Source organism: Peromyscus californicus, unplaced genomic scaffold, assembly GCF_007827085.1.
Source record: "Peromyscus californicus insignis strain IS unplaced genomic scaffold, ASM782708v3 Scaffold_23__1_contigs__length_62951481, whole genome shotgun sequence".
In the NCBI taxonomy this organism is placed as follows: Eukaryota; Metazoa; Chordata; class Mammalia; order Rodentia; family Cricetidae; genus Peromyscus; species Peromyscus californicus.
The window spans coordinates 19,541,569-19,554,875 of NW_026294534.1; the positions used below are offsets into that span (position 1 = coordinate 19,541,569).

At 47.0% G+C, this 13,307-nt stretch overlaps 1 protein-coding gene across 4 annotated transcripts in view; it reads right to left on the reverse strand.

Annotated features, from left to right (window-relative positions):
• Positions 1 to 7,448: 7,448 nt before the first annotated feature.
• Rab11fip1 (RAB11 family interacting protein 1) overlaps positions 7,449 to 13,307 on the reverse strand; it is a 52,909-nt gene continuing 47,050 nt past the window's right edge. For 3 of the 4 annotated variants that reach the window (XM_052751927.1, XM_052751928.1, XM_052751926.1), the window contains one exon: positions 7,449 to 11,831. In XM_052751927.1, coding sequence (XP_052607887.1) covers positions 11,613 to 11,831 — 219 coding nt within the window. In that variant the 3' untranslated portion in view covers positions 7,449 to 11,612. The remainder of the gene's footprint in view (positions 11,832 to 13,307) is intronic. The other variant, XM_052751929.1, reaches the window with a different exon arrangement.

The window sequence follows — 13,307 nt, forward strand, 5'->3', positions numbered from 1 at the left end:
GCCACCACTGCCTGGCCCACATCCAGTTGTTATTTGTTTTGTTTTTGTTTTTGTTTTTTGAGACAAGATTTTTCCGTGTAGTTTTGGTGCCTGTCCTGGATCTCACTCTGTAGACCAGGCTGGCCTCGAACTCACAGAGCCTCCTGAGTGCTGAGATTAAAGGTGTGCTTCTTTTCCTGGGGGCTCCAGTCCATAAAAGAAGAGGACGCCTGCACAATAGCCACTGATGGGCCTTAGCATTCGAAGTCCCCTTCTGTCTTCACTTGTGTCAACTATGGAGTGAAGACTTATTTCTGGTTGTCTGACACCCTGGCACGTGTACACATTCATACACCTCAGGACATCTACCAGTTTCAGACAGTACAGTTGACACTTTTATTCCGATCTCTAAGAGCAACACAATTAACACTAGAAATAATTGTAGGTTTTTGTTTGTTTGTTGTTGGTGGTGGTTTTTCAAGACAGGGTTTCTCTGTGTAGCCCTAGCTGACCTGGAACTCACTCTGTAGCCCAGGATGGCCTCGAACTCAGAGATGCACCTGCTTCCTCCTCCTGAGTGCTAGGATGAAAGGTGTGTACCACCACTGCCTGGCTAAGAATGGCTTTAAAAATCTTTTAGGCTGGAGAGATGGCTCAGAGGTTAAGAGCACTGGCTGCTCTTCCAGAGGTCCCGAGTTCAATTCCTAGCAACCACATTGTGGCTCACAACCATCTAGAATGAGATCTGGTGCCCTCTTCTGGCCTGCAGGCATACATGCAGGCAGAACACTATACATAATAAATAAATCTTTTAAAAAAATACACTCTAGCCAGGCGGTGGTGGCACACGCCTTTAATCCCAGCACTCGGGAGGCAGAGCCAGGTGGATCTCTGTGAGTTCGAGACCAGCCTGGACTACCAAATGAGTTCCAGGAAAGGCGCAAAGCTACACAGAGAAACCCTGTCTCGAAAAACCAAAAAAAAAAAAAAAAAAAAAACAAAAACAACAACAACAACAACAAAAATACACTCTAGCCGGGCAGTGGTGGCACACACCTTTAATCCCAGCACTTGGGAGGCAGAGGCAGGCGAATCTCTGAGATCAAGGCCAGTCTGGTCTACAGAGTGAGTTCCAGGATAGGCTCCAAAAGCTACAGAGAAACTCTGTCTCGAAAAACAAAACAAAAAAAAAATGATTTATTTTTATTTCACGTATATTGGTTTGACTGTATGAGGGTGTTGGATCCCTTGGAACTGGACTGGAGTTACAGACAGCTGTGAGCTGCCACGTGGGTGCTGGGAATTGAATCTGGGTTCTCTGGAAGAGGAGCCAGTGCCCTTAACCACTGAGCCATCTATCCAGCCCCCAGTTTTTTTTTTAATTTTGAGACAGGGTCTTATTGTGTAGCCCAGGCTGACTTCCAGCTCTTAGTCTTACTGCCTCAGTTTCTGGAGTGCTGGGTTACAGGCATGTGCCACTGCTTCTGCTAAGGAGTCATTCTTGAATTACTATACAGAATCATATCAGGTTGCTCGCTTCCTTTAGTGTACGCAGCTCTTGAACTTCGGTGCATTTAAAGAGAAAAGGGAGAATTTTACAGGACCTGGATGTTCCACTTCCTCCATAATGCAAGGAGGAAGCAGAGTGTTATAATAAAGCCTCCCTCTACAACTGTAGAGCCGGAAGAATGGACACAGATAAAGGACACCTGCTTTGACAGGACAGACTTCTCAGACAGATCCAGGTCGCACTCTGCCCAGTGGAGTATGCCTAGTGATTCTCCATCTCCTCAGGAGTTGATGTGTTTGAAACTATTTGCGTCATAAGAGCTCAGGGCACAGCATTCCCGGTGCTTTCTCCCACAGACTCTTTGGAGAGCGACTGGCCACCCAGTGCCCTGACTGTTTTATCTGAGGCACTCTTGAGTAGAATGCCACACGGGCTGGTTTAGAGCTACTGGGGAGGGAGACGTGGAGAGGTAGCTCCAGGCACAGCCCAGAGAGACTGCTGAGAAGACATTCCAGGCACGGTCCATGTGTGCAATGCCAATTTTGACCTTGGGCTTTTTCCAGAAGGGAGACTGAAGAGGAAAATGCTCAAGGAGAGGCTGGCTTAGAGACAAGGAATCCCCTCCACCCCCACTTCCCAACCCCAGACTAGATACATCCATTCCAGCACACTGTTAGTCTGGCTGACCTCCCCTTGACGGCAAATTTCTGAGGCTCGATCGTCTTGGGGAGGGCTAACACTGGGTATGAAGGTTCAATTGCTGTGAATAGCTGTGTTGGGTGGGCCTGGGAGAAGCACTAAATAGATGGAATTCCTCAGATCATATCATTTTTAGACCCTTCTAATCTAGCGTGAGTCACCAGTGAGGTTTGTAACTCAACCCCAGCTGGACTGACTTCTCTCAGCTCTCTGGACTGCAACTTTGTGGCTAGGCCAGTTTCACTCTGAGGATTCTCACTGTCACCCCAAGCCTAGCCGTCCCATCAGGCTTTAGAGCCATTCTGACTGGATTTCCTTTTCCATCACCTGAGCTCTGTAGTGAACATTCATTCTCCAATACTCACTAACAAGACAGCCACAGTGCAGTATGGGCACAACTCTCCTGGGTCTTAGTCATCTTTCTGTTCAGAGAGAGAGAGAGAGAGAGAGAGAGAGAGAGAGAGAGAGAGAGAGGGAGAGAGGACTGGACTGAAGAATAATATGCCCAACTTCTTGAACATCCAAGATCAAAGACATCTGTTAACTTTTTCTTATCTTTTTCAAAAAAATTTTTTTTTTATTATTTTGAGACAAACCCTTACAGCCCAGGCTGACCTACAACTCATCATCCTTCTGCCTCTGCTGGAATTGTCAGTGTGCTACCACTCCCAGATGACATGTGATCGATAAGAAGTGGTCATTCGACTCACTTTGCTACACTCTGCAGGAATACTAGTCACTCCTCAGGATCTTCGCTTCCGGGAAACTATGGATTATCTGGTCCTATGCAAAGTCTCTGAGAGAATTGAATTATGTGGACTCCACTTCCTCAGTTTGAGCTCTTTCCCTAATTCTCCTAGAATCGAAGACCGTTATCTGCTTGCCCCACAGTGATTCTCGAACAGAGGGTGACAAGTGTGTTCTATAAAAGGCCAGAGAGCAAATATTTTGGTTTTCAAGAACAAATTGGACTACCTGACCCTGCTATTATAAAGTGAAAATACCAAAGACATAAATAACCATAGACATAAATAAGTTTGGCTCTGCCTAATGAATCTCCTATCTAGGAACACTACGGTTTGAATTTCACGTAATTTCTGTATTATGGAATACTATCATTTTGATTTTTCTTTCACTCATCATATCAACATACAAGTTGTATACACACAGGCAACAAGCTGGATACACACAGGCGACAAGCCACAGTTTGCTGACTCCCTTTCTAATCCACAAAGTCAGGTAGTTTAGGAGATCTCAAGAGCCCTGGCTGCAGCAATCTCTGCAGAAGTCCCAGAATGTTCTTGAGTAGTTGCGACTGTAGGTACATGCTACCTCACCCAGCTGAATCCTCACTTTGACACTCAGGTGCAGCCTGAACCGAGCACTCATCCCATGCAAGGGCAAATGCAGCTTTCTCTCCTCAACTAACTCTGTGGGGGGCCACAATTCTGTCACCAATGTGACCCTTTCCAGAGCTCAGGATACATGTTTCTGTGTGATAGAATAGAGAATTAAAAAGCTGAGAACATTTACCCTTGAGGTCTTATTAAAACAAAACAAACAAACAAAAAACCCAGAGCCAGAAATTGGGGTGAAAGCTGTAAGATCAGAGAAACAGAACAAGTCAGTCACGTTCTTACCTGTACAAAATCCTCAGCCTCAAGAAAGCAAGTTCCTGTTTCCTCACTCCTTATATACCTTTCTCTGGCCTGCCATTTTACTTCCTGGGATTAAAGGCTTGTGTCCTTCCCAAACAAAGGCAGATCTCAAATCCTGGGATTAAAGGTGTGTGCCACCACTGTCTGGCCTCTATGTCTAATCTAGTGGCTGGCTCTGTCCTGTGATTCCCAGATAACTTTATTAGGGTATACAATATATCACCATAGATTTTGGTTGTGGGAGATGCTGGGCCAACTAAGCCAGTTTTAGGTCAGAACTGAATGATGGTCAGGATGCTCCAGGAGGAGAGATCTTGGGGATCCTCAAGATGGCACTGCTGTGGGATGTTCTGTATGGCAAATGTGTTGCTAATTGGTCAATAAATAAAACACTGATTGGCCATTGGCTAGGCAGGAAGTATAGGCGGGACAAGGAGGAGAATAAAGCTGGGAAGTGGAAGGCTGAGTCAGAGAGACACTGCCAGCCGCCACGATGACAAAGAGCATGTGAAGATGCCGGTGAGCCATGAGCCATGTGGCAAGGTATAGATTAATGGAAATGGATTAATTTAAGCTGTAAGAACAGTTAGCAAGAAGCCTGCCACGGCCATACAGTTTGGTAACCAATATAAGTCTCTGTGTTTACTTGGTCGGGTCTGAGTGGCTGTGGGACTGGCAGGTGACAGAAATTTGTCCTGACTGTGGACCAGGCAGGAAAACTCTAGCTACATGGCACCAAAAAGGAAGCCCCAAACACAAGATCCATTTGTCTGGCTATTAAGCTCAAGGACTAAGGAAGGCTGTGTGTTAACACTTTGGGTTTGAAGGACGGGCAACACCCTGCCAATGTATTTCAAGGTGGGCTGAGGCCAGGGGCCCTCCCCCAGCAGGTCCCCTTTTAGCCCACAGGTGGCAGTCATAAGCTGTGTCAGAAAGGACCTGGCTCCTGGTGAGTGGTTGGTTGTTAGCTGGCAGTGGGTGGGGTGTGTGTGTCTCCCTCTGAATCCTTATCAGTGCATGTTGCAAAATATGGATTATTACAAATCATGGTCATGTTCACGAGGTACATTTTGTTTAAACAGGTACTGTGTGGTTGTGTGAGATTCCCACCACGGGAGCAAAGAACCCAGTGGGATCAACTGAAAAGGCGGGCTTATTTGGGTTTCCCATCTTACGTTTTCATGCAAGGCTGGCTGGCTCTTCTGCTCTGGGTTTATGTCGCCGCAGCATATATGGCTGGGACACATGGTAGAGCTTTGCTGGTCCTTCATGGTGGCCAGGAAAGAGATCTCAGAAGGGGTAGAGTTCCCAACATCCTCAATGACCTAAATTATTTTCACTCTACCTTCCTCCTAACACTTCCACCACCTCCCAAGAGTGCCACAGCTGACAATCAAGCATTTGTTTACAAATTATTTATTAGTGTCTGTACATACAGGCACACATGATGAGCCTCAGTATAGATGTGGAGACCAGAGAACAGTTCACAGGGACTAGTTCTCTTCTTCCACGGTGGGTTCTTAGGACCCAACTCAGGTCCCCAGGCTTGTGTGGGAAGTACCTCTTGTACAAAGCCCTCTTGCTGGTCACCCAGTATTTAATATGAGGCTTTGGAGAATGTATGGGATTGAAAACAAAACAGTGATCTTTCAGGTAAAGGGCGTCTACTTGTGTAAGAGGAAAAATCCTGTCAAGAGTCAGAGTGACAGCACCGGAAACTACTCAAGGCCACCTGGCTGAGAGCAGATGCTTCCTGAGCCCTCGGGCCTTGGGAGTCAGCTTCTTCCAGCTCAGAAGTCCAGATATGGGAAAGTTTCCTTTCTATGCTGTTCATATATTCTATTGCTATTTTCCTTGTTTTATGTCTGTCTATCTGTAACAAAGGCTTTTATCCCCCTATCTATCTATCTATCTATCTATCTATCTATCTATCTATCTATCTATCTATCTAATCTATCAAAAGCTTTTATCTATCCATCTACCTACCTACCTACCTACCTACCTATCTATCAATAACAAAAGCTTTCTGTTAATAATAGCCAAGTTAAGGACAAGGTAAGTATCCTTCCTTGAATTGGAATTTGAAAACCCTAGGCTGACTGACTGTAAGTGCTAAGCTTGGTAGCATTAGCAGGAACCAAATTGAAAGGATTCCAAACAAGAGAACCAAACCTAGTCATTTATGAAAACTTAGGAAAAAATAAAAATTCCTACTACTACTATAAAAAAAAAAAGAAAAAGGAAAAAAAAGCCCAACCCAAAATGAGAGAATACGAATGAATATGAATCTGTTTTCAAATTCGTTAATGAAGATACTTTATCAGTGTCCTATGGAAGCCCCTGGCCCCAACCTAGAGCACCATGGGCTCTGCAATGTGATCTCATCTCTGTGAGAAACAGTATCTGCCCCTCTCCAGAGTCTACAGAGCAAGGCCTATGAGCCACGCTCCACACCCGAGGCCAGCAGATGCTCTCCTTGCTCAGACAGACTTAGTCACACTCCACACCCAAGGCCAGCAGATGCTCTCCTTGCTCAGACTTAGCCTGGATGGAAAGTCGAGCTGAGGACGATAAGCCTGGGAAGAGAGGCCTTCATCTGCCCTAACAGCCTCTATCAGATCAGCTGAGCTGACTGACCCAGGATCTGCTTCTCAGATGGGGGGTACTTCTGAACCCCCAGGCAAAGACTTCCCTCTGGAGACTTCTGGGTAGACATTCACACTGTGTGAAAGCCATGGTCCCTCAGGATAAGATGAGGATAACAAAAAGTCAGGACAGAGATGCTCTGTCCTCTCCACAAGGTGCTCAGGCACTCTCTGGCACTGAGCGTGGTGGTAGCTGCAGGACTTCACAGGAGAGACCATCATGGGATACGACCACCCTAGGAAGTTTCCCAACAAGACAGAAGGAACTTTCGTTCTTTTTCTTTATTCTTTTTCAGAGCAGAGGACCGAACCCGGGGCCTTGCTCTTGCTAGACAAGCACTCTACCACTGAGTTAAATCCCCAACCCCCAGAAGGAACTTTCATCACACCCGAAGTGAAATACAGACGCAAATCTTTGAAAGGTAGTATCATTTTATTTAGTGTTAGGAAATTTTAGGGTTTTGTTTGTTTTTAAGACAAGGTCTCCTATATCCCAGTCTGACTTATAACTCCCCATGCTGCTAGGATGAAGTTGAACTTTTGGTCACCTTGCCTCCACCTCCCAAGCGCTGGCTGGGATTACAAGTGTACATCACAGTGCTCGGCTTCTGTAGTACTGGCAATGGGGTGGGGGTGGGGTGTCAAACCTAGCGCTTTGTGCATGTAAGGCAGGCACTGTACTAACTGAACTACATGCCTGATCCCTTAGGTATTTCTTTTTTTTTGGTTTTTCGAGACAGGGTTTCTCTGTGTAGCTTTGCGCCTTTCCTGAACTCACTTGGTAGCCCAGGCTGGCCTCGAACTCACAGAGATCCACCTGGCTCTGCCTCCCGAGTGCTGGGATTAAAGGCGTGCGCCACCACCGCCCGGCTCCCTTAGGTATTTCTTAAAAGCAATACCAAGTAAGTAAAATTCCCAAATTAACACTCAAGGAGCAGTAATTCTGTAATTTGAAAAAAAAAAAAAAAAAAAACCATTGAGCCTTCAGCTGGAGAGAGAGGAAAGCCAATTTAGTAGCTCACAGAGTAGGTAGGAGAATCCAGAGTTGGGGTTGGTGTGGGTTCATGTTTCCCATCTAAGGCAACTGACGGATTTTTAGTCTTGAAGGATCCTCAATCAATAACCCGCCACCCCCACCATTAAAAAAAAAAAAAAAACTGGGGGTGGTAGCATACTGCTATTCCCGGCACTTGGAAAGTGGAGACAGGAGGATTAGGAGTTAAAGGTCATCAGTAGCCCTTAAAGCCATTTCAAGGTTAATCGGGGCTACATGAGAACCTGCCTAAAAAAACAAAGATAAAACATCACCAAGTGGGGTGGGGGGGTCCAGCCCTACATTCTCCAGTACTTGATAACTCAGTGGCAGAGCACCGGACTGATGTGCACAAGACTCTGGGTTTAATCCCCAGCACCAGGAAAGTAGGGAAAGAAAAAAAGGTGGGCTGGAAGAACCCGGGTGGGGTGTTTGTGTTTGTGTGTGTGTGTGTGTGTGTGTGTGTGTGTGTGTGTGTGTGTGTGTGTGTGTGTGTGTGAAGAACTCTGGCCTCACTAGAGCAATCGGCAAAGCATCATGGAATAGCCTCTCTTGACGCCCCATGAACTGAGAAGCTGGAAGCACACAGCTCATCTCTCATGCATGTGCCCAGCTGTGGAGCATGGCACACGGCAGGGTTGCTCGCTCCTTCCTTCTGCTGTGGAAGTAAGGGTAACATACCGGAATAAAATAGCCAGGCCAGTCCACGCGACAAAGCCAACAAGGAGATGATATGAAACAACTGGGTCAAGGGCTGACTGTTCTTAGGAAGCTGACCTCCAATCAGAGTTGGCTGGCATTTAATCCAATGCCCCCTCAGACCCTGGCTGGCCTTTCTGGAGGCAGCCAGGCAAGGGTAAGGAAAAAGCCCCTCTTTTTCCAGAGCGCAGGCTCCTCCAGGGCCTCTCACGCTGGCCTTGGTGGCAGCTACAGGCACAAACCAGTGGCCAGCCTCAGGAGCTCCAGGGCTCTCCACATCACCAACCTCTGCCACCAGGCTCAGCTTCCCTTGGTATCTTCCCTCAGCCCCCAACTGCATATTCAAGAACAGTTATTAAGTGGGTGTGACCTCTATATAATTTGTGAGCTACAGCCAAGTTAGAAATGCAATGTTTTCCAGTGAAGACCTTGAAGTCAATTGCCCTACATTCTCCAGAGTTCCCAAGTGGCATTTCAGAGCACAGGAATTCACTCCACCTAGACGGTCCTCTCTAGAGCTGACTCAATAGCATACCAAAAGTCCTAGTAGCAGCAGAGACCTCCAGACCCATCATTAACAAGGCAGTTAGTTCTCAAGGCTGACTCCTCCCAGAACCAGTCCCCTCCTCCCCCGTGTACTTAGGTTATCACAGTAAAAATGCCTTTTTATCAAGTAAAAAAAAAACCATGATGCAGAACAGACATATACATGTACATTTTCAGAGTTCAAGTGAATATAGTTTTCTTTATAGGCATGTTAATGAATTTCACAGTACTAAAAAAAAATTACACATCATCCCAGAAATCTGCAGTGCTCCCTAGTTATGTAGGAGAGGTTAAATAAAATTGGTTGTGAATCATTAACAGCTAATTAGATAAATCAAGTTACAGTCTTGCCCTTCAGATTAAAGTGCTCCAGTGTAAGCAATGCTCCTCATCTTCAGGATGATAAGGACACACAGAGAGAGATTCTTCATTGGAACTACCACCACCTCCACCCTGTCCATTCCACTGGCCCGTGACTTCCCCTAACAGAGATGTTAAGATTTCACAAGATTTTTATTACAACCAAGAAGAGAAAAATGAACAACATGAAACATTTTAATTCCAGTATGAGGTGACCAGCAATGAAATTCCCTCTATTGGTGAAAATGGGACTGAGTTTAAGGGGGAAAAAAAAATATATATATATATAGCTGTATTTTAAAACAAGATTGATACATATAAATCTAGTTTATATATAAATATATATAACTATAACTATGTATCTACCTCTCTATATATCTATACATATAGTTTTATATGTATAAATCTAGTTTAAAAATACAGCAATCTACCAGGCATGGTGACACATACTGGTGATCCCAGTATTTGGAAAGACAGAAGGGACGAAAGTTTGAAGCTAGTGAGATCCTGTCTCAAAACAGCAGCAACAACGAAACTCCCCCAGATCAGGAAGTAGCAATCAAAAAGCGCGTGTGGGGGTGTCGAGCGCTGGACTACTGAGCGCTTACCCAGCCCTGGCCCACGGCGCCTTCATCTTGAGGAATTAGCGGACTCTGGCTCCTCCCTTCTAGGAAGGCTGCCACCAAGACCCGCAAATGGAAGCATGGCCATGGCCAAGGCCCCTTCCTAACGTCATTCTCTACCTCACAGGCTGTTGGAGTAAGTGTCCGGATCGCTTAGTCCTCTCTCCAGGCACCGGAGAGGCCAACTGAGGAGCAGGAACCCTGATAGCTGGAGAGGAGGGACTCTGACCATTCCCCTACTCGAGTGACAAGGGACTTTTGTTTTCTTTGAATGTGCACCGGTGCTGTGCCTGCATGTGTGTCTGCGTGAGGGTGTCGGATCCTCTGGAACTGGAGTTACAGGCAGTTGTGAGCAACCGTGTGGGTGCTGGGAATTGAACCCGGGTCCCTCTAGAAGAGTAGCCAGTTCCCTTAACCGCTGAGCCAGCCTGAAAAGTGATTCTTTAATTCCTTCATATCTCCGGGACATGGCCCTATGTATCTACAACGCACAGAGTGTGTGTGTGTGTGTGTGTGTGTGTGTGTGTGTGTGTGAGAGAGAGAGAGAGAGAGAGAGAGAGAGAGAGAGAGAGAGAGAGATCGCACAAGCGCGCTCGCATTTGTACACGTGTGGGGTGTGCTCACCTATGTGGGAGCATATGAAGGGCAGAGGTTTATTTAAGGTAGCTTTTCATCTTATTAAGACAGGGTCCCTCATTGAATCCGGAGTTCCCTGTTTCGGCTAGAACAGCTGGCCAGTGAGCCCCTAGGATCTGCCCGTCTCTGCCCACTCGCCTCTCTGAGCCCATCCCCCACCCAGGCACCTGCCACTCCTGCTGGCTTTTTTGCATGGGTGCCAGGAATGCAAACAGATCCTCAGGCTTGCAGTGCAAGCCCTTTACCCACTGAGCCGTATCTCCCCACCCACGAGGAGCGTGTTTTTAAGGCTAGAAGGGAGAAGGAACTGGAAGAGGCAGTTTGTTCAAAGTCTAAGAAGCATGCTCGGAGGCTTTCTGTAAACAGCTGTGCTCCAGTCAAGAGGCCTCAACACGGTGGCGGTAATCCCATCACTTGGGAAGTGGAGGCAGGAAGATCAGAAAAAGGCTAATCTCAGTTATACAGTGAGTTCAAGACCAGCCCGGGCTATACAACAGCCTTATATAAATCAGAACAATGCCCCCCAAACAAGAACCCTATCAACAAAAACAAAAACAAAAAAAAAAGCCAGGCGGTGGTGGCACACGCCTTTAATCCCAGCACTCGGGAGGCAGAGGCAGGCGGATCTCTGTGAGTTCAAGGCCAGCCTGGGCTACCAAGTGAGCTCCAGGAAATGGCGCAAAGCTACACAGAGAAACCCTGTCTTGAAAAACCAAAAAAAAAAAAGAACCCTACCAAAACAACCCTTGAGTCTGAGAAGTTTATAGGACATAAAAATTTAGCATCTACCACACCTGAGCCGCTCAGAGGCCAGGAAAGGAGGTGAAACAGTGCCCATAGTCCATACAGTCCCTTTCTGATGGCACCCTAAGCCTGGCTTCACGGAGGATACATACTTGAAAATCTCAGTATCAAAGGGTGACAACCCCAGTATTAAAATACATTAGTTCCGATGGTGGCCCCTGAATCGGTGGCTCAGGATCAAACCTTATATTTACAACTTAGTTAAAGGCACAGTGGCATTTAAAAATAAAATGCTGGGAATGTATAGAAAAGATTCATTGTAATCATTAACCTGGTTTCTAGGAGAATTAACTCTCAGACAGACAACGCACACCGGCGACAGGAGACTGACTGTGTGCTGGTTACTAGGCAGACCATGCCCTTGACCTCGAGAGGTAGTGGAAACAAGCTCACAAAACATCTCCGTTTCCTTCCTGCGATTCACATCTTTCCAGCCTTTTTGCCAAGCGGAGTCGACACTCGGAGGATGTTGGGGGTCTCCTCCATGACTCGGACCAGCAGGTTGTCGATGTAGTCTTCCAGCTCGCGCACCTGAAACTCCTTCTTGCTGATGGTTTCCTTCTGTTTGAGGACCAACTGGATCAGCTCGTCGTGGGTCAGCTGTGCGTAGGCGAAGGCGGGGTCCGAGGGCTGGTATTTCTTTGGAGAGGGAAAGAAGAGGGAAACGGTTACCAGGCAGCAGAGAAACCAGACATCTGAAAGGGATGCAAAGGGAATGTCAGCAGCCACGGGAGCCTCTCGGAAACGCATCTTCTTGTTATTCTTCAGCGTCTCACTGCATAGCCCTGGCTGACCTGGAACTCACTCTGTAGCCCAGGCTGGCCACGAACTCACGGAAATCAGCCTGGCTCTGCCTCCCAGGTGTTGGGGTTAAAGGCGTGCGCCATCACACCTGGCTTGGAAATCCACTTTCAACACAGGTTGAAACCAGGTGGCTGACTTGAGAGAAGTACCATGGACTTTGTAGAGTGTGCATGGGTTGGTTGCGTGCGTTTTTACTTCCTTCCTTCCTTATTGTCTTTCTGCTTTATGATCCTTTGGCAAATGTAAGAACCAGGGGTCTGGGAGCACCTCAACAGTAGAACACTTCCCTACCAGGTGTAAAGGCCCTAGGTTCCATCCCTAGCACAATAGTTCAAAAGCAGAAACCTTCCTTGGCTTAAAATTCTCAGACCCCTGGTCCTGCCTCTGGGTACATGTTTTCAAGAAATGTAATGAGGGGGCTGGAGAGATGGCTCAGTAGTTAAGAGCACTGGCTGCTCTTTCGGGGACCCGGGTTCAATTCCCAGCACCCATATGGTAGCTCCTAATCACCTGTAACTCCAGTCCCAGGAATCCAGCACTCTCTTTTTAGCCTCCTCCACCCCCCACCCCCACCCTGTAAAACAACCATATACATAGAAAAAAAAAAAAAAAGAAACATAATGAGGCCTTGGTGGGGAGGAGGGGAAAAGAAGTAGAAAGCATCATCAGGTAGTAGTCGTCACATAATCAGCCAGGCTCAGGTTGGAGGCCGAAGTTGATGGACCACTTGATCTCTTAAGTTTGAAACCAGCCTTTAAAACTCTTGCTATCAATACAGAGCTGGGATAAGCCCCAAGGCAGAGCAGAAAGACGGTGTGGGGGAGCACCCTCCTGCCAACACGGCAGGGTACCCGCCAACTCAGTTCGTCTGCCAGTACTACACCCGCTCCGAGACCCCAGAGACACTTACCCCGCAATCTCAAAACATGTATAGTGTAGCTAAAGCCAAGTGCCACCAGACCAGACTGTCTGGGTACACGGTGGCCTGTCCCAAAGACTAACTGTTCCTGTTTCTGATGGGAGCAAGTATCCGGAACAGTTGCTTTTCGGGAGCATTTATCATCTGGGACAAGGAGACTGACTGCAAGCCCAAGGCCATGAACGATAAAGCCTCGGTAAGAAGTATCAAGTCACATCAAGGTCTTCGGAGGGAGGAAGAGGCAAGGCCTGGCAATCTGCAGCTTAACAGATTTACAAATTCAAGGACGCAAGACTCCAGCGCAACTCAAGGTGACTCCTGCCCAAAGAACTCCAAGGCAGGAACAGGTTTTTGCCCTGAGGACCCTGCCACTTTCAACCTCTACCAGGAAG